We start from the raw sequence: 22,243 nt of genomic DNA on the forward strand, positions 1-22,243 counted from the left end.
AAATATTAAAATACATATACAATCTGAAATATAAAAGTTAGATTTTCTCATTTCTGTGCTAACACCCTCAGCAATCCCTAAAATATCTGCCACTTACTGCCTTAGGTTATCCATCCATTTCAAGAGAGTGCTGAATCCTAATTATGGTCACACAGAGAAGCCCTGGACAGGGAGTCAGTCTATAATATGATACACACAGGCACATTTCAGAGCCACCATTCAGCGCACTGTGCATGTCTTTGACTTGCCAGATGAAAATTCACATGAACACAGAAAATGCCAGGCCCGGGCCTCTAACCCAGTTTTCTGGAGGTCTGTGGTGTAGTTGCCATATCACCCTCTCTTATTTAACATCGTGCAAGCTTTTAAAATTTGGTACACAAAGCAAGACTGGTCCCTTTACATAACTGACCGAGGTAGGGGGGATTGCTCAGTGGAAACAAAGTGAAAACGAGTGCGATTTTGTCATGTCATTTTTTTTTTTTTTTTTTTAAATAGAAAAGTACATAATTCAGTTAAATTTAAATTGATTTAACACTTGGCAGGCTTACAACAAGAGACCAACTGCTTAATATGACTATGAATAAATAGAACAGCCGTCCATTTTCTCATCCAAATTATTGCATTATTGGGTCACAGAATATTCACAGTTCTGTGGGCTTTCACAATGAACAATCCACACTTTTTTTTATTTTTTATTTTTTTTTTTATTAAGGACATAATTTATGTTCTGACAGGCATACACAAGACGTCAGTGGTAATTTGCTTGCTGTGGCATGTGACAAAAAAAATTGTCCCAATACCTCCATAAAGATTTGTTCACTTGGAAGTGGCTGTTAGTTCACCTTCTTTGCAAACTCCTCTCCTTTCTTAATGGAGCCCTTCAGTTCAGACATCGCTTCTCCTACCAACTTTTCTTCAAATGGTGACAATTTTCCCAGTCCCAAGTTCTTTTCAATTCCATTTTTCTAGGGAATGGAAAAAAAACACACATACATTATTTACTAAACAAATACAATAAATTTGCAACAGTACATGTACAATGCTCTTCGTGTGGTGCAAAAGGATTCAATTTTCTCTATGACTTGAAGGAAAGTCATAACTGGGCAAACACAAGAACAGAATGTGCAGCGCCAATTGGTATCAACAGACAGCTGAACCACAGGAAGAGCAGCGTAAATAAAGCAGAAATTCTTAAAAAGGGTAACAAGGTCTGCATTACATTACAGAATCCCACGCACGCCAGGCACACACTGTTCTAGTTTCCACTGCCATACCATCAAACCCCAGACCTTCCAATTCACTAACAGTTCATATACGATATGTATTGGTTTTCTATTTGCTGCTGATAGCTTTCCATTTTTACCTTTAAGAGCATCACAATTAAAACATGAATCCCAGTAAATGTATACTTGGGGTTTAATCAATGCAGAGGGCTCTCTGCAAATCACAAGCATAAATCTGCGAAGTGCGCTTTGTATCATTAAGCAACTACATGCTTGTCAGAGGTTGTCTTTTGTTCTGTAAATTCTTTAAAAGACGGCACAATCACTGAAATTAGTAAAGGCAGCAAAACCAAATCACAAAAGGATCACATCTGGGACTGCACAGCACATTCTTCAGTCTCTAACACACAGCAGTAAGCATCAATGTGACATACCCCAAGCAGGAGAGGTGTAGAGAAGTAAGGAGATTCCGTTTCTTCTGATCTCACAAATGAACACTCCACCACTCCTTCTTTTCCATTCATTGCATCCAGTAAGGAGAAGACAAACCGTGCTCCAGCATAGGCCATAGACAAGGTGGCAGATCCTGACAGAGGAGGGAAAACTACATGTTAGAATGAACATAAACACTGGCAACATCAGGAAAGCCATATGTAAGCACACAAAGCCAAAGGTCTGCGTACGCTTAATACACCAAAACACTGCTCAAGGCCAGCAATCAAGACTTTAAATGGAAAACATTTACCTGCACCTCTGAAAAACCATCTTGAATCAAATCATGAATCCAGCTGAATCACGAGTCGAATGAAGCATTACAACCGTAGTCGCTGCAATACTCCCAAGACAACACCCTGCCCCCCAGGTCTATAATCCGGTTAGCTGTTTACTCCTCCTTTTTCACTGCTGCCGAGTTTATACACTTCGAACAACCATACTGACCTAAGCTCACTTTCACCATCTAACAACAAATATTGGTACTTTTCTATTATCGTGACGAAAATCGGTGGGGCCACTGCCCCCACTGCCTTCAACTGAGAGTCACGCATGCGCAGCACCCCATGTTGACACTCAATTCCTTGCCACTAATCTTTTTGCGTTATGCCTGGAACAAAGAAAATTAAGGAACTACCAACCAGCGAGGAGACATCAGTGTCCTTTCTTCAGGACACAGGTATTCTTCCTATAAAAAGGCAGTGTCCCCGAAACCACCCTATGAAATTATATTTCTCCAACCGGGTAAAGTGGAGGTGCTCCAGGAAAACTTGCCACACAAGTGTAACCATCCGACAAGGAAACTGGCTGGAGAATTCCCGATTACCATTCATGACTGTGGTTTGGTTCATTTATTCGTGCTGTGAGGAGCGAATGTGAGTGAAATGGTGAGAAAACCAATTAGACATGATGAAGGGAAGAATAGTTGACTGGAACAACTACATGTGGGAAGTTTGTGCGTGGGACGTCAGTCGTTTGCGAGAGGACACAAATTGGAGGCGAGGGACTATGCGTCGAAATCGACAAACGTTTGTTCGACACGCTGGGTGAGGAGGGAGCACCCAACCGATTTGCGTCACGATAATAGAAAAGTACTCAAATATTTGAAAGCTCAAATATGAGTATTTTGCTTGTTGTTAAATGAAAACTGAAGAGCGTAACAACTTTAATAATTAAGACAGATACAAGCTAATTACTGTAAATGTAAAGGCAGCCTAAATACTGCAGAGAGTACTTCATGACAGTGCTCTCCATGGCTAAATACCACCTAAACTGCAGTTTCTCTGGCCATACAACCACATTAACATATGCATCTTCTATGCAGTGTCACAGCTAGGAAGAGAGACATGAAGCAGAAAGGCTTCGAGTCTACAGGCTGGAGTTTTCCACTTCTGCTACTAATGGAAGAGGCTTTCTTTATCATGAGATGTAAGCAGTGCTATACAGACCTCCACTAGTGTTTGAGAAACACATCAGTCCACTTCCTGAGGCAACGGTGCCTCCAACATGACTGCAAATTCTAATTGTTAATTTGAATAACCTTTCAAGATGTTATACCAGATTATAAAGAATATAAATTCAGTTGAACATCCCAGCTCTAAAGCTTCATCCAGTGATCAGCTGACAATGGAAGAGCTAAAGCGCTATATAAAGGTAATGAATTATTATTATTATTATTATACTGTAAAGAGACACATTTCTCTGAGTGTGCCAAACAGAGTGAATATGTTTTTATGAAATTCTGTAAATAACATTTTCATTTGAAAAGAACACTACAAAAACAACTGGCCAAAATTCTGTTCTGTAAAGCCTTCTTATTCAGAAGAGGCCATGCAAAAGTCAAGTATGTAGTGTGAGCACTCACGTGAAAAAAGAAAAAGTTATTTTAAGGCAACAATAAGTAATTTGCAGTAAATCACACAATACATGTACTGATTTTACTGTAATGTCATCATGTGATATTGTGCAATATAATACTTTTTGCCTCATTTTGTATTCACATCCATTATGGGAGTGGGAGAAGCTGAAGAGATTTTCTTTTAAATAAAGAGACTTACAATTGCTTACCCAGATAAGCGTAACCCATTTCAGGATTACAAGAGGATGCAGTTTACTTTTGACAGCCCTGTATAAGGCACCAGACCATCATAGGGCCTACTCACGCACACAACCAAATTCATCTTCAGCTCAATTTGGAATCACCAATTAAACAAACCAATTGATGTGGGATACAAGCTGGAAGAGGCCTAGGAAAATCCATACAGACATGAGGAGAACAGTGTAATTTTTACAGTGTGCAAACTCCACACTGACAACGTCCAGGTATGGGACTCAACCCTGGGACAGACTCTTGCGTGGCAGCAGTGCAACCCATTATAACACCATGCTGCCAGAAGACAGATACAGAATTATTGGAACTTCAGTTAAGCTACAATACAACCGAAGTAATCATAATGAATGCACAGTAAATTTCACACTCTTGATGTGATCTGTGAAGTTCTGTGTAAAAGGAATAGTAAAGTGATACTGAAAATGAATAATGCAGTTCCCTACACAATGAATTGTACTTGAAGGTCTGTCATGACATCACTTGCCACAGAAATGGAAAATGGTTTAGAGCCAATTAAAACACGGCCAAGAGGGTGACAGGAGACTCTGGGCAATATCTGCAGCAAGGTCTGAAGGAAGGGGAGGTTGGGGCTGCGGTTTACCACTACTGGAGTATTTTTCCGAGCACTTCTACTTTCTTTTTTAATCTCTACTCTGATAAATTAACACATTTTTAATGTATCCCATTGTGTACCATTAAAATATCTGAAGCACTTTAAAGACTGATAAATTAATGACAAACAGGAAGCACTTCTTGTCATTCAGATGAATTTTGCTAAATCAAGAATTGATACATTATAATATTCTTCTACAGTAGTATTGTGAGATCTGTATTATAACTTCATATGTTCACGATTATAAATACATAGAATGTTTTGCTTGAAATGGTTAACTAAATTCCCAAATGCCATTTCAGTATTCATGGAAAGGGAAACAGGATCAAGTGCTGAAGACTAACAGGTGTTTCATTATGTTAATGGAATGAAAATCTGTCAATTACAACCGTATTAAACTATGCACTTTTCTGCACTGCACAAAAAAAAAAAAAAATCCATGGGTGAACCTTTGCAAGAACCACTTAACATGGGTTTTCATGTAGCTCTGGACCACCGAATCCTTGTCTTGCCTGTCATGTACACTTCTGCTCTAACAGCTCCACTGGCCATGTTTGCTCCAATTTATTTTAAAACCTGTTAACTTGTGTTTATCAAGGCTGGCCACTGTTTCCATAATTAATTATAACATATTTATTTATAATGTATAAACACACCAAAAATATCCAGTGTAGGAATCACTCACCCCAAACAATCCCCCCAAAAAAATAATCCCTGCAAAAGGTTTTCCAATTGCACTGACCTGCTCCAGCCTTGGCCTTCACTACTTCTGTTCCAGCTTCCTGGATTCTGTTTGTTAAAGCTTCTAATGCATCTTGAGGAAATTCAACTTTTGGAGTGCACTTAAAACCAAAAGTATTCAATTAATTTGTTAGCTGTATGAATATGGAAAATCAACAATTACCTCATTGGGTTATCTGTAGTGCTGGTCATAAGATTATCTTTTAACATGTACAATAAAGTCTAATGATGAGATCTTTATGACCAATGACTATTATGTCAAACCAAGTACAGTGGCCGAGTCAAACTCTGAGCTGCAAAACTAAAAGCATGCCTTAGAACAAAAATTTAGAAAAACAAATTAAAAAAAGAGGCCAAAATGAAAGGATACTGGACTGGGGGTCACTTTAGATCACTGTAGTTACAGCACATCTATTAGCATAAAGCAACAAGTTTACATATCAGAATATGAAAATATTGAGCAGGGAGTCTACTAACTACTCACCTGGGAAATCAGTGGGATGATGGTCTTCCCTGCATGCCCACCAACCACAGGTACATTCACTCGAGCTGGGTCAAGACCCTGCAATGGAAGGACAATACATATGCTTTTTATATTTAAAATATAAAACTCCCAAACATCTTAAAAACCCCTGGCATGATTAGTTTAGAAAAATGCTTGTTTTAATAAAATAAGCAGACTCCTACAGTAATCCTATTATTACTTATTATTTTGAAACAAATCTTCATCTTGCCTTTGGCTGAATGAAACCTTTAAGTTTGACACTATACATAGATCTCAAATTAGATTACACAAAACAGTGCTAAATGCTTTTTGTACAACATTTCTATGTAATTACATATAATGGTACTGTATGTACATATTATAATAAAATTTATTAATGAGGCTAATTTCACACAGTCACCTTTACTTTACCATTTTTTTGGGCCATGTGAAAAATAAAATCGGTTAATACTGTTAATCTGAATTTTGGATTGCAACACTGAATTATTTTAGTGAAAAAAAAAAAGGTATGGCACAAACTCAAGTGCCTCATGGTGCAGAGGATATTTTAATATTTCTTTCAAGTTACCAATAAAATGCAATGAGTATCATCCTAACTAGAGACTTTTAACTTACATTTCATTACATCATATTATTTAGTATGCTGCTTCAAGAATATAAAAGAATTCAAACTCAGGAAATTCTGGACTTCAAGTAAGATTGAATTTCTAAGTGGATATTATAAATATGAACATTACATGAACAGACTTTTTCAGTATTTAGTATCTGAAAGTATACAAAAATATTATTTACAAAAGTTTTAGAAGTGGTGACATGTTTCATAAACGGAAACCTAGGTATATACAGCACAATTTTTCTTTATACACTGTTCCAATTTGGTGAAAAGTGAATCTGAAGCGACATTTATGTGATTGGGGAGGTCATCAGGGCACAAATTACAGATTTGTTTTACCCTTTAGTAGTAAGGTACCATTCAACTAACAATTAAGTATCCACCCAGGACAATTCAAGTAATGCAAGCTGCAGAAGAAGAAACAATTGCAAGATAAAACTACTAGGACATGCGGTGTCAATGTAGTGCCGTCTCTGGTTAAAGTAAAGAATATCCAATCTACATATAATTCAGGCTAAAATTTTTAGACTGTGGTGGAATTTTTGCTCTTTAAGACTATAAAATGTATGGTTTTAAAAATATACATGTATCTGAGTAACAGACTTAGCAACCAGCCAAATTAAACATAGCTCCCTTACCTTAACGAAACAGCATGTGACATTAAAGCATTTGGCATCAATACAAATCTATTTTTGCTAGAGGTCATGCTTTCTCTTTATATCACTTATATCAGGGGCCAGGCTCATGATACATCCAAATGGATTTTACATGAAAGGTACTACTGCTGTCTCTCTAAAGAGTAGTAAGGTTATTCTGGACATAACTTTCTACTTGTATTATTTCTACACTAATGCTCACACCATCTAAGTCACTCCATTTGGAAACACATGTTGTAAATACCTTTAAAAGCAAATAATCTCTTCCACATTCTGCCAATAAACTATTCAATTATGGGATCTTTCCATGCTGTAAAACTGTAATTATTAGCCTTGGGGTCTGACTGATCATAGATCGCATTTTTATACGTACAGAACATTATATTTAGTTTAAACAAAACAGACTACAAGCATAAGCAAAATGAAAATGCTGACTGATAGCTCTTGCTTGTTGCCAAAATTTAAAGTATAGCTAAATTTGCTATGTAACATTAAATTCTAAAAAGCCACATGCTTACTTTCAGGTCTGCGACAAAGGTGTTTGCTCTAACAATGTCCAGTGTGGTCACGCCAAAGATTCGGTTGGGGTTGTATACGCCATGCTTTTTGAAAACCTCCGATGTAATTGGAATGGTTGAATTCACCTGAAAGGATGTAAGAATGACATTATTAAGGAATCTTAAAAATACAGCACCTAAGCAAACTACATTATGAGACAGGAAACAATCTGCTCTTCAAAATGCATACACACTAACTGGAAAATTTGAAAACAAGCAGCTACATCTTAATCTGCTGAACCAGTGTGTCAGCCGGCAGATCACTTTGAAATGCTTTGGAGGACAACAAGTTAATCATATCCATAATACACTGGTTTTGGAATGCATTTTAGAACATAAGTAACACGCACTATGGGAAAATCCAAGATCTAGCTGTCAATCTTTTGACCAGGCTTATCATTTTGAGTCATTCTTTTAAAATATCTTTGCTCATCTACATATTATTGTAAGACATACAGAGTAAAGTGAAATTGTTTCTTGGAAGTCTGACAAATGCAAGTAGGTATGAAGGTGTAATTACTTTAGTAGAATGTTATAACAACTCCACTGATACTTGCAGCTAATTTCAACATTTATCTAGTAAAGAAAAGAGGACCTTTATATCCCAGGAAATGCTGTTCACTATCAGAACACCATACTTTTGGTAAGTATTAATATTAACAATTTTATTGGTTTTACAGACATGCAAGGCTACATTTAATCGAATTAAATCCAACATCCCATCACTTACCCATTAGTAAGTAGGCAATTACATTTGGTGCCAGTGTTAAGATGAATTGTACATTTCATTTGGCGATTACTTTTTTTAGACAATCTTTCTGATATAGGCTTTGCATATCTCATGAGGTTGCTCAAATCTCATCAAACTGCTAGAAGATGGATCAAAAGTACCTTCTATTACAAGATTTTCAAATAAAAATTTTAAATTTAGTGCACATTAAGCCCGACACTTTCTGTGACTACTACTATAAAAGCCAAAGGGGTACTACCTTATCAAGACTGTTGAAGAGATTCTTCATAGGTTTTTGATTCCTGACTGCTTAGGAATTTGTTTTTAATACAAAAATGATTTCCTTACTCATTGCTTTATTTTTAATGGTCCATATTGCATATACATTTTTTGGTTTTTACAACTTCACACTTTAAACTTGTAAAGGTTGAACACCACAGGTCATATTTGCTTATAACAATTTCAGAATGAGAAACGCCAGTGCAAATATTGCAAGCTACTTGCCATACTGTGAAACATAGGATGTGTTAGCACTGTTTAGCTCCTGTACTTAAAAACAAAAGTCATCTCAGTTAACCTGCATGCTAGTTGATCCTCCCCCAGAGAATGAAGAGTTGTCTGGATATTGAACACACACACACCCTCATTCATACTTCCAAGCTACTAACCGGGTTGGAAATAATACAGATCATTGCTTCTGGGCAGTGACGAGCACAGGCATCAGACAGGTTGGCCACAATAGTGGCATTGGTGTTGAAAAGGTCATCACGGGTCATTCCTAAAAAATTAGACATAGACAGAATCAATATAGATGATCTTATATTACAAAGCAATTTGAGAAATACAAGTGCATTTTAAAAAGGAAGGTCTGGGAGATTTAATACTTTATAATACATCACAGTCAACTAATTTGGATGTACTGATTTACAACTATGCAGAGACATCTGTGCTATATAACTAGTTACTTATGTGTCTAGTCCAGAAGTGCCAGCAGGTATTAAGGGAAACCATAATTTCCATTACAATACACACAGAGAAATGAACAAACATCCAGTACAACATTTTTTATTTTTTTTTAATCTGTTCTGTTGCAATTGGCAAAATAAAATGACTTACTAACTTGTAGCCTGGGAAAGGTCCATCAGTCTTGGAGGAGAACAATGGCATGTATGATACATTTCTTTTAAAACAAATACTTTGTATCCTGTGTTGTACATTAAATCACAGTCCTGAGAAGCCTCATAATACTAGAATGACACCCTATGCTAGAAAAATAACAGCACACATCAAAAACTGGGCTCTCTGCTAACAAATCCTGCTGAAAGGAAGGTGTCACTCAAAAAAAACATCTTAAATGCCAAAATGGTATGAAGTAATGCAAGCTTTCTGTAACACTATATCACCTGCAGTTTTGAATGGTAAAACCTTCAAAAAACGTATACAACATCGTATACAACATATGACGAGTGAGACTGTTATTTCAATACCAGTTTAGATAGATAGATAGATAGATAGATAGATAGATAGATAGATAGATAGATAGATAGATAGATAGATAGATATACTTTATTAATCCCAAGGGGAAATTCACAAAAATATATATATATTTTATACTGAATATTAAGAATGTAGATGAAACTATGCACTGAACAATAACTACTGAGAGAGAAAGATACAATTTACTATAATAAAATTCAAGAGGAGGCAGGTATGACACTTAAAGAAACTTTGGCTTTGACCAAAATTCTTACTAATTTATGCTGCATGCAAAATAAGCTTGACACGTGCTCACCTGGTTTTCTTGGGACACCTGCAGGAATCACAACCACCTCACAGCCTTTCAAGGCATCACCCAGCTGTTCAGGACCAATATAGCCTGCAAAATGAAAGACAGTGCATGGAAAAAAAAATGTAGTTGATTGCCATTCCATTTACTGTAAAAGCACAGACCACATAAGCACAAAAAAAAAAAAAAAAAAAATGAGGGCAAGGCTTTTGATGTAAATAGCCTATGAAAGTCCACAAGTTTTGTTTTTTTTTTTTTTTTTAATTAGAAAACATGATTTTCCACAGTAACAGCTCACTCATTCCAGTGTACAGTATATCAAAATCCCTTTTCTTACCTGTAACATGTGCTCTTGTCTCGATGTGACTAAGGTCTGCAGCTACACCAGGGGTGTGCGCAATATCATATAGAGACAGTTGGCTCACCAGTGGGCTGTTCTTCAGCAGTAAGGAAAGAGGCTGACCAATACCACCAGATGCCCCTAGAACTGCTACTTTTGCATCTTTCTGTAAAGAGAAAATCATAAAGGGATATAAAGCATTAAGCAGGTAAACTTCACCCATCAGAAGCTCTGCTAAATTATGTAAAGCTGTAGTTTCATCTTCGACATTATGAAAACTAGTGATGTCACATTTCTTAAGCCAGGAAGAAATAATACTTCTGCAGAGGCATATTTCTGACAAGGCTATTTTTTTTCTTTCATAATTACTTAGGTGGGTTTCACTAAACTGTGGACAATTTCCAAAAAAATCTAAACAGCGAAAAGGCTAAATTGGAAAGCCTATAACCCATGCAACATTGGAAATCCCATTTAAGGATGTACGGTATGATCATAATACACGAGTAACTTTTATTCGATACAGGGCCAGTAGGTTTCGAACTGTTCAGCAGCTTACAACGTCAAACACCCATGAAAACTCTTAAGACAAGTTCAATGGAATCTAGATTTTGGCAAACAAACAAGTTAAAATTGGCACAAGGAATTCACTACGATATCAGGTCATGACCTCACTTGGCGCCCCACATGGCAACAACATACACCTACGGTTTTAAAGGTTAAAATTGCTGGTTAGATGCGACTGAGCACTGATGAGGTACATTATTTCATACCTATCCGTCTCTTACAGTAATACTTGGTTTTCAGCTAGAAGCTAAGACCCCGGCACATTGCCTTTCATTTGACTGGATCAACCATGAGGCCCATTGACATCCTGCTTTATACAGCAGCCAAACTCGTCTTCCGACCGTAGTATTACAGCTCTCTCTACTGGAGACTACTCTGGACTGGTAACATTCATCATTTCAGACGGCAAAATTGCATAACTTGTTACTCTTCAAACACACACCTCTCCAAACACCGGCGACCAGTGATACCACTATGAAGGTGACATCGTCACTTACCTGTGCGGACGTGGAGAAGCTTCTACTGAGAAAAAGGGCAGGTCTAGCAATTCGAGAAAACATCGTGCACTATTTTTTTATTTAAAACCCTAAAACTCAACTCGCGTTTCCTGCCCCGCGGAGTGACTCCTACGTCCTTTAGCCCCAAATCCTGCCAAGTCAATCAAACATTTGGTGTTACAGGACTTGCTACAATAAACCCCGCCTACATTCACGAATTCGTTATTTTATTTGGTGTTAACAGAAAACCTATGTTTTTATTGGGTAACTTCCACGTCAATCAGTGTTCCACACCGACAAACTCGTGCGTCACTGCTAACTTGACGTTATATTAAGCGACACTGCCTGGATTGGCTGGAAGCTCGCCAGTCAAGAAATACTAGGTACGGAAATTAGACGTCAGAGCCTGGATATGGAAAGCGTCCCTGGCAACAGTTAAATCTAAAATAAAAAAGGTTCGTTTTTTCGCTTAATTTCAAGTTTAAAACTTAAACTTTATTGTTAGCTCGATGTATTGCCAAATAGAAGTTGGAATCAATATTTATTCACAAGGTGAGATGCGCTGAATGCTTGTTTTATCGACTGGAAAACAGTGTATTAGGTATCGCAGTTCATTTGATTGATAAGGTAACTTGTTTATTTGGCTGCCATCCAAATAGACTGTCATATTCTCTCAAAGGCGTAGGTCATAGCACTATAAACAGCTGAAACAATACAGTTTAGCTGTCTAAACAATATGTGTATTATTTAGTCGGATTCAATAGGTGTCTTTTAATTTTGTCGTTGCGTTTCTGATATTACTGCACTGCACCAGCGGTACTAACTAGCGATACCCTTCCTTACTACAATGAGGGTTAATGACAATAGATAAGGCTCGTGAGATTGCAAGAAATTGCTTTTAGCTCTAAAACGAGTTTTTGGTCTTGAATAATAGACGTTTGTAGCTAAGGTGTTGGAAAAACACGTTTAAATCAGTTAATGTATTTTTGTGACCCATGAGGGCACCATGAAAAAGTAAGTTCACGTCTGTTTTTTAACTGTAAAAATATATATATTTAACCAAATAAGCTCTTTTTATAAAGCACTGAAATGTATTCACCTTGGGAAGTTGCTATATAAAATAAATGTGCTTTAATTATATCTTAAGGCATTGCTCCTACCACAGAACCACCCTGATGTCTTATTTAATTTCAATCTACGGTGGGTAGTCTTACAATATACAGCAATATTGATTTTACTCTGTGGATGATCAATTTCCTACCCACTGTTTCCTTCTTGGGGTGGCGCAGTGGTAGCGCTGCTGCTTTGCAGTTAGGAGACCCGGGTTCGCTTCCTGGGTCCTCCCTGCGTGGAGTTTGCATGTTCTCCCCGTGTCTGCGTGGGTTTCCTCCGGGTGCTCCGGTTTCCTCCCACAGTCCAAAGACATGCAGGTTAGGTGGACTGGTGATTCTAAATTGGCCCTAGTGTGTGCTTGGTGTGTGGGTGTGTTTGTGTGTGTCCTGCGGTGGGCTGGCACGCTGCCCGGGATTGGTTCCTGCCTTGTGCCCTGTGTTGGCTGGGATTGGCTCCAGCAGACCCCCGTGACCCTGTGTTCGGATTCAGCGGGTTGGAAAATGGATGGATGGATGGATGTTTCCTTCTTAGGTTTGGGAAGAATCTGATCCTTCAAGGATAAGGCAAAGAACAACCCTGATTCAATACTAATTTACTTATAAGTCATAATTCTGGCAGAATGCCTCCATACCTAACAGAATCCCACATGATGAACATGCACACTCCATTTAGATTCAAATCAAAGGCCTGAGTGGATGAGACAGCGATAGGACTGTCATATTGCCACATAAAAGTTTGCCATGTTAAATAATTCTAATAGTCTCATTGCTATTAGTGTAACTGTAGAAAATGTGATCCTATTGAGAAAGTAAAATATTTTCATATCAATATAGTAGTACAAGTAAGCGGAACAGTGCTGCTGCAGCAAGTGGTGTTGCTTTCTTGACACACTTGGACTTCCAACTGGGTATGTTTTCAGGTTCATGGATGGCTCTAAATTGGCCTAGTATACATGAGTGTACCACACAGACACCTGGTTCGGAGTTGGTGTGGTCTTTGTTCAGCTGCAACAGAGATACAGTCTGGTTTCCTGAAACTTTACACTGAAAAGCATGTCCAGAAAGGGGAAATATGTTATTTTAAATATTCTGTTAAAGCTGTTAACCATACCTACCTTTCAATTTTATTACTGTACTGTAAATATTCATCCAATAAAATATTTCTTGGTTTGCAATAGAAAAGAAATCCTATGCTAACCTCAATGCTCCAGTCAACACTAATTATCTTCAGTCTGGCAACAATCCTTTGGTCTACCAAAGATATGGAATCAGTGCAGGATTTACTTTAAGGAAAAGGCTCTCTTATCATAATAATCACTTATTTCAGCCTTCTTTAACCTATGCAGTGATCCAGCTCTAGAAGAAGCTGGGGACTACAACACTAAAAGATCTCCATATTGATAATGTATATGTATGTTTTCAACAATTAAGCTTCAAATTTATTCCATGACCTATACCACTTTTATTCCTCTATATAGAAATTAAAAACACATTATTAAAAGCAGCTTACCCAGTAACCTGTATCTATTCCTGTGGTGATACTGTCTAGCATGGTCGATGATTCATACAGCATTTCCAGAGTACATAAAGCATTTCAAGGATTCATCTTTTATTGATATTGTGGAACAATGGGAAGGGGATTTTACAATTAAACTTTTAGAAAAGAATATTATTCTGCCACTCATAAAATACATTCTAGTTCAATATGCACCAAGCACACTACAATTCAGACAAAAATTATTCATTGATCACACATGTCTTGTGTAAAGTTGTCTTAAATGTGCCCAGGTCAAGATCCAACCTGTGAGTAAAGATCTAAAGTGCCTGCGTCGCTAGGTCACGTGCTTTAGGACTGTCCTGCCACACATTTTGGGCAAAAAGCTTTGTATAGGTGTTACACAGAGTGGAATTTAACATCACGTCTTAATAACAGTATTTGTCCTTATAACAGATGTGTTAAAAATGTATTACGAATTAAGATGTACTGCAATATTGTATCCCACATTACTTGGACAATGATTTATTTTGATTAACTGGAAGAATCCTAATACACCTCAGTGGGAAAACGATGTGCTGTATTATCTTGATATGAAAAAAAACAAGCTCTCTTTATGAGGATCTGTTCCAGACTTTTTCAGAACTCGGCAAGAACATATTAATGTTATTCTAAAGTGAAATGCTGTGGGTCCATGTTTAAGATTTTTATTCTACTTGCTGTTTTATTATATACAAAGCACTATTTTCAATGCAGCTGTCTGTCCGCCTGCACTGTGTTGTCAAGTGGAGGTTGAATGTTCAGTTCATTATGGATTGCTTTTAAAGCATACGTATGTGTGTCATTCTTATTTGTTTGATTGGGTTGTATTTTGATATAAAGTTTTGTTTATAAAAAATATCGACATTGAAGTGCAGATGGTATTTTATCAAACTTATCTTGTGATAATGTTAATATCTCTTCCTTTAGCTCTTGTTTCTTAATTTTTATAATTTTTTTTACTAGGTCTAATACAATATGGCTGGAATGGTTTTATGTGAGCCAACAGAGCTGTACAATATTCTAAACCAGTACACAACACTTACCAGGCTAGCGGATCCCACTTATCTGTGCTTACTTGGTGAGTACCTCGTGCTCTAATGTCTGCTGATGGGTCCCATAACAGAAGACTTATTTCTTATTTCCTAAAGCAGAATCTGATTTTTTTTTTAAGTTTGTTTCAGTATAGAAAGGTGTACGTGAATGGTTTATATTAAATGTGCATCTGATTATGTGCAGAGTTTTCTGTTAATTTATGAATTTATAGTTTGACACAAATGTATAATTTATTTACAGGGTTATTTTTATTTTATTATTTTATTTTTATTTCTGGGGTTCATCAGGGGTGTGTTGTTGCTCCTACTCTGTTCAATGCTTGTATGGACTGGGTGTTGGGCAAGGTCGTGGGGTCCAGCAGCTGTGGGGCATCTGTTGGTCAAGAAAGATTCACGGATCTTGACTTTGCTGACAATGCTGTGATCTTCGCAGAGTCAATGGAGGCTCTGATCAGGGAGCTCAAGAGACTGAGTGAGGAGTCTGAGTGTCTGCGCTTATGAGTGTCCTGGTTAAAAACCAAGATCCAGGCCTTTAATGGCCTCTTGGGCACAGCCATCAGCAGTGTGTCTGTTTGCGGAGAGAGTGCCGACCTTGTTGAGAGGTTTACTTACCTTGGCAGTGACATTCATGTCTCTGGTGACTCTTCATATGAAGTCAGTAGATGGATTGGGAGAGCATGGGGGGTCATGAGGTCACTGGAAACGGGTGTGTGGCACTCCCGATATCTATGCAAAAGGACAAAGGTCCAAGTCTTTAGAGTCCTGGTGCTTCCTGTCTTGCTATATGGTTGCGAGACATGGACGCTATTCAGTGACCTGAGACGAAGACTGGACTCCTTTGGTGCTGTGTCTCTCTGGAAAATCCTTGGGTACCATTGGTTTGACTTTGTGTCAAAGGAGTGGTTGCTCATGAAGTCCCGAATGAGGCACATCACCGGTATTGTGAGGGAGCGTCAGTTACGGCACTATAGCCGTGTGGCGCGTTTCCCTGAGGGTGATCCAGCTCGTAAGATCCTCATTGTTGGGGACCCGAGTGGCTGGACCAGGCCAAGGAGTCGCCCACGTAACACCTGGCTGCGGCAGATAGAGGGTCATTTCCAGAGAGTGGGACTGGACCACGTGTCTGCCTGGGGGGTTGCCAACCAGGATCCCGAGCTGTTTTATCGTGTAGTGGGTGCGGCAACACACTGTACCAGTGCATGCTCCCCAACTTGACTTGACTTGACTTTCTTATTTTTATTGACCTAGGTGTAGTTTATAAATGTTTTATTTATTTCCGCAGGTATGTGGTTATATACGAGGGACATTCAAAAAGTTTCTGCACTTTTATATATTCGTTGGAAACATTAAAAACGTGAGGAGTAGTAATTGGGCATTAGAAAGTTGCTACGACGCTGGGAAAATTGCATCGCAAAGTAAAGTGACTATGTAGAAAAGTAATGCAATTTGTTTTTGAACTTCTTAATAAATAGAGTTAAAAAAATGTGCAGAAACTTTTTGAATGTCCCTCGTATTTTATAAGTGCTATTTTATGAAGCAAATTAGTTGTTCAGTGGTACAAAAATTTCAGAAGATAATGCCATTAGTATTGTATTTTAGAGTGAAAATTTAGTTTAGATGTAAGAGTAAATGTTAAGTAATAAAAATATCTAATGATCTGAAAAACGCATTTTTATTTCCTTGCAGATGCACGTATAAAGGAAGAATACGAACGAGATCATATCATTACAGCTCAAAGATCTAAAAAGGCAAGCATTTCTTTTTATTTTAGCTTGTTGTATACTGACATTACGGGCAAAGCCAGATAGGAGACGACGCCTACATGCATTCTGACAGGCCAGTACCGTCACTACAAAAGCAATACTTAAAGCATGAATTCAAGTTATTCTAAGCAGCTTTGTGCCCTAAGCAGCTGTATACTCTTTATGAAATGTAAGTAATTAAAGTGGAATAAAAATTGTTTAGCTAAACAAGTGGATTTTTGAATTGGGCTAATAAGCACTTTTAGTATCTTTCACCACTTCACGTTAATGGCATTGAGCTAATTAGTGGAAAGTCGCTGATTTTCTTGATCTTCACAATGGTACTGCACTTCCAATAAACCTCATTTTGAGTTCAGGTAATCTTTGAATTTTTTTTTTAAGTAAGTCAACCTAAAACTGTATTTTTTACTTGCAAACAATGCCAAAAAAGTCCACATTTAGCTATCACATGCTGCATTATACTATATAAAATTTAGCTGTAAGAAAAATATTAAATAATTGTGTTGAACAGGATATTACTACACAAAAAAAGTACTTTTGTTTACTTCTCAACTATTTGCCTACCTCAACTGCTGAATTGTTGTTCCATAAGATTGAAGATTCCCTAGCAGTAGAATTGCAGAAGCAACAGACTGAATGGCATCTCACTTAATTCTCCACTGCCATCTCTCCGTTTGTTGCCGGCTGATTGTCTCTGATGAGCGCGTCTGTTTTGTTTTTTATTTTTTTCTTTTGTTGTGTTTTTTTTGGGGATGTTTCATGATAACCACTATGGAGCTGATTGTGTTCCAGTCTTCCAAGTGCTTTATCCAAAGTGTGGCAGTACTGGCACCTATGTAGGTATCTCCATGCACATTGAAGTAATGTGTGAACAGAAGGAAAAAGTATTTCATCTTTCATAAGAAATTCCATTACTAAATATTGCTGGGATTACATAATCTTGTTAGCCATGAACATGTGATTTAGGAAGATGACTTCATTTCTCATTCAGTGTAATGAAATAAACTGAGCTTTTAGTTACATTAACATACCTTTCAATATTTTTGGGCATTCCTTAGGAATTCCATTATTCTCATTATGGTTTGCGCAATCCTTGTAAAAAACAAAAATAGTAGTAATTACAATTAGTCATTTATTCATTTTTATGAATCCACGTTATTTAAGCACTAGAACCCAATCTCAACAGCATAAGGTGTAAATCGGGAATCAACCACTGACAAGGCGGCAGTACATCACAAGGCACGCTCATGGACACACTCAGAGTTGCTCACGCTGGACCCGTTCAGAATCTGCAAGCAGCACTTTGGCATACGAGAGGAGAACAATGTACCTAAGTAAGACTAGTCAGCACCTCAGTCAGGATGTTAAATCAATCGAGTGAAAATAAGGTTAGAGAAAATTTTAGCACAACACCTAGCAAATGTTGTTGTATAAGCAATTTCCACACCAACATTAGCCCGATCAACAAATTCTTGTGTCTCTTTTGAATGCAATCAATACACAGTAAGAACGTTTTATCATATTTCACTATTGATTTTTCCTTTTCAGAATGAAAATGATGAATTCTTGCCTCCTGTCTGTATTGACTTGGAATGTGTGCAGCACTGTGTAGTATATGATGGCTATACTGCTAGCTTACATATGGATAGTGAGTATACATTTTTTTTTGTTTGTTCTGTTCCCCTTTACTTTGTGTTGTCATCCAGAGGTGTTTCATTGGCTGGTTCAACTAAAATCCTTTTCTTGACAACTAGCATAGGTGTTGTTACTAAATTTTTATTTTTCTTTTCTTGTTGTTTTTGAACATATTTATTCAAGCTCCTGCAATACGGTGTGCAGAAATCATGGAGCAAAAAAGTCAAAATCCTGTTCACATTCTAAAAGGTGGCTATGAGTCCTTCTCTGCCCTCTACCCTTTTCTCAGAACTGTGAAGATAATTTACACACCTCAGGTAAAGAGTAATATTCATCATCATCACAATAAGGTAGAAATTAGATCTGGTACAAAAATGACATAAAACATCAATACAAAACAAACCAAATTAGTTATATAAAGTATATTTTATAGTAAACACTGTACCAAAACATTTTGCTTATATAGCACAGTAAAATCGTGGCTTAAGTGGACACGCAAAAGAGTTTGGTGGATTAAACTCCACTATTTTGCCAGTGGCAGAACCACTGTATGATCAGGATCAATGTAAATCAAGGGAGGTGCTGTAAGTTTGGGAAAAGCTAGTAGACATTTTCACTGTAGGTGAACCTTTGAAAGATGAAGCCATCTAAACATGTTGTGTGAAGAGGAGGGTATGGAAGAGGTGACTGAAGCTTGTTACACAGACAGCGGTTAGTGTAGTAAAAGTACAATATCACAGTGATGTGTTTATGGTGTAAGTTAGTTATATCAAAATGTAATCATGTCAGAATGGCTTGTTTCTCTTTTATTGTTTCGTTAATGGAGCATTATACAATTTCAGTTAAGGCATTTTTTGTGTTTCATAAATTGACATTGAGTAAAATTAATTTACTTCCTCTAAATAAGACTTTATCAGTTACCATAATGACATATCCTTTGTTTTTTACTATACCTGGGTCTTTAGAATTTTTATAATTGTGTCTGTTACTATTTATCAATTGTTAAAAAAGGCAAACCATTTTAATTTAATATCTGTACTCTGCAAAAATATGAGATGGGAAAGGGTATGGCATATGGATGTGGCTAGGCATGGGTTGATAACCTTCTGTGCTTAGTGCCTTTTAACACTTCTCCTTTGTTATCAGAAGGTATTATTCTCAACTGACTGTTTATTTTGCATTGTGTTGTAAACCCTCCCAAGTACTGCAGATATTCTGATTTTGTAAGTGAGTCTTAAGCAAAGCTGTTGAACACATAAAAGAATTATAATAACAATTTTTTGTTTCAAGGAGATTGATCATGCCCTGTGCCATGCAATAAGCTGCTGCAACAATCTGACGCAATGTTTATTTGCATGAGAAATTAAAAGTTGACGTTGTTTGGTACATACTGTATTAATTTAACCGTCTACATAGTTTATGTATTGTTATACTATTAAGAAATATGAGAGTAGCAAGAAAACTGGCACCTCTAAGTCCACCCAGGATATCACTGGGGCAGGAAATCTAATCTACTGGTTATTAAGGGCCCTGCTGGGTATATTGGGAGAAGGATGCTAAGGATGGAGCTGCCAGGCAAGAGGAAAAGAGGAAGGCCTAAGCGAAGGTTTATTGATGTGGTGAGAGAGGGCATGCAGGTGATGGGTGTAACAGAACAAGATGCAGAGGACAGAAAGATATGGAAGAAGATGATCCACTGTGGCAACCCCTAATGGGAGCAGCCAGAAGAAGGCAGCAGGTGGATACAGGCAAAGCCTGTCTCTCAGCTTGGAACACTTCATCATATATTTTTATTTCTGTTCAGGGTCTTGGGTGACTGGAGCCTATCTTAGCATCATCAGATACAAGGCAGGAATCAACTCTGGGCAGGGCACCAGTCCATTGCAGTGCCAACTAATGCACATATCTGTACATGGGCAGTTTAGAATGAATTAAATTAGCAAACACATTGTTGGAGATGTGGGAGGAAAATCAGAGTATTGTATCTGGTGGAAAAAAAACCTACAGAGACACTGAGAGAACTTGCATACTTCACACAGATAACAAACAATGATGAAATTTGAACCCAGAACACTGGATCAGTGAATGAGCAGTACTAATTGCTGTGCCACCATTCTGCCAATTATAAATCTAGCTCTGCATGTTACCTGCCATTGAAACTGCTATGACATTTGTGGTGTTAAGTGCAATGGTGTGTTTAGCATGATCTTTAGAAATTATGAGAAACTCTCACAAACATAAAACAGACATCATTAAAATAATTTTTGTTTACGTTTTGGGCACATTATCTGACAATATCTTCTAAAGGGGGTTCTTACCCTTCAAGGTAACAGTAATTCTACCTCCTTGATGTTGTTTTTATGTAGGAGTTAGAAAGTCTGCTTCCTTACCCAGTGGAAATATTGCAACATCGGTTATACATGGGAGATCTGAAGCAAGCTGAAAATCCCCAGATGCTTAAGGATTTGAAAATAAAAGCTCAGGTGAATGTGTCGGGTACTACGCCAAATGTGTAAGGGCTCTTATTTTTAGAATTCATATCCTGTATATCATATTACAATTGGATTGTTTAAACTTGTGAATAATGTTGTTTCATTTTTGTCAAATTTACTTAAATCCCATCTTAAAGTTTAGTAGTAGAGTTTAAAGGCTTCTTTTATTATTTCTGCACTGCTGGATTTGGGGTATTTTTATTCAACTACTGTTGTGGAAAAAAAAACTCTGTCTTCAAAGAAGGCAGTTACGGAGTTTAGATAAGAATGCAGAACAGTTCTTTATTTGCACAGAGTTATGCACAAATGTCTCGGTCCATGGAGTGAGCAGAGAGTTAAACAATTCACCTCCTTTTATACTTTAATTACATAACCTTACCTAATATATAACGTCTCCTGACTCTTAATATACAGAACTTTATTATCTCTTCCAATCCACTAAAGCCACCAGTAATTTCTGACCCCTGTCGATTTTCCCATTATTCTAAAAAACGCTTTGTTAAGAGGTTTGTTTAGCGGATTGTCCTATTGATCTTAGCTCCGCTTCACAGGAGGGGTTGTGTGGGCTTTCCCTTCAGTTTGTCCCTACTTTCTGGAGGGATGTTCCTTACTCATTTCTAACTCTGGAAAATTACGTTGGTAGTTACTCTAAGACGAAGCAGAGGCCTCATTTGCTTAAGCTTTAAGTTGCATTTACTTAGCCCTTGAGTTACATTTAATCCTTTTCCTTGAGTTTAATGATTCATTCTGTTGTAGCTTTTTATACAGTATATATAATTGTAATAGACTGTAAACAATTATTATATATTAACTAAAAATTTGATACTTGTAGGATTCAACATTGTTTCATGCATGACATATCATTATAAACTATCCACAAATTTGATGGCTGTCTCAGACCATAAAAAATAAATGAATTAAAAAACAAAAGTGGGTACTGACTCCTTATCCTATATTCTCTTCCAAATTCATACATTTTTCTTAAAAAATAATTGGAGACAAAATCGAATTCAAATGATTAATTATAGCATACATAAGACTAGTTTACTGTTAAATAAATGTATAAATAAATACATTTTGCAATTTATATTTGTATATCAAAAACAATGTTCCTTTTTGGATTTGTTTATTTCAGCAGATGGTGAATTAACAGTTTATTTGTTAAGCCAGCAACTAGCTACAGTATATTGTTAACTATTATTATTATTTTTAAATTTTCTGA

General features: G+C 37.1%; 2 protein-coding genes and 1 long non-coding RNA gene across 3 annotated transcripts in view; 2 read left to right on the top strand and 1 right to left on the bottom strand.

Annotated features, from left to right (window-relative positions):
- Positions 1-22,243, top strand: part of styxl1 (serine/threonine/tyrosine interacting-like 1) — a 119,169-nt gene that overhangs the window by 89,527 nt on the left and 7,399 nt on the right. The window lies entirely within an intron of this gene.
- LOC114655720 (malate dehydrogenase 2, NAD (mitochondrial)) lies at positions 522-11,615 on the bottom strand. Its single transcript, XM_028806912.2, has 9 exons — positions 11,431-11,615; positions 10,367-10,535; positions 10,036-10,119; positions 8,912-9,021; positions 7,475-7,600; positions 5,667-5,744; positions 5,184-5,283; positions 1,661-1,812; positions 522-968 (listed from the first exon to the last, which is right to left on the bottom strand). The coding sequence occupies exons 1-9, from the start codon at positions 11,491-11,493 to the stop codon at positions 837-839; spliced, it is 1,014 nt and encodes a 337-aa protein (XP_028662745.1). The 5' UTR covers positions 11,494-11,615; the 3' UTR covers positions 522-836.
- Positions 11,799-16,963, top strand: LOC127528968 (uncharacterized). Its single transcript, XR_007935660.1, has 3 exons — positions 11,799-11,885; positions 15,043-15,157; positions 16,818-16,963. It is a non-coding gene; the product is annotated as an uncharacterized LOC127528968 (long non-coding RNA).

Source organism: Erpetoichthys calabaricus, chromosome 8 (genome assembly GCF_900747795.2).
Source record: "Erpetoichthys calabaricus chromosome 8, fErpCal1.3, whole genome shotgun sequence".
In the NCBI taxonomy this organism is placed as follows: domain Eukaryota; kingdom Metazoa; phylum Chordata; class Cladistia; order Polypteriformes; family Polypteridae; genus Erpetoichthys; species Erpetoichthys calabaricus.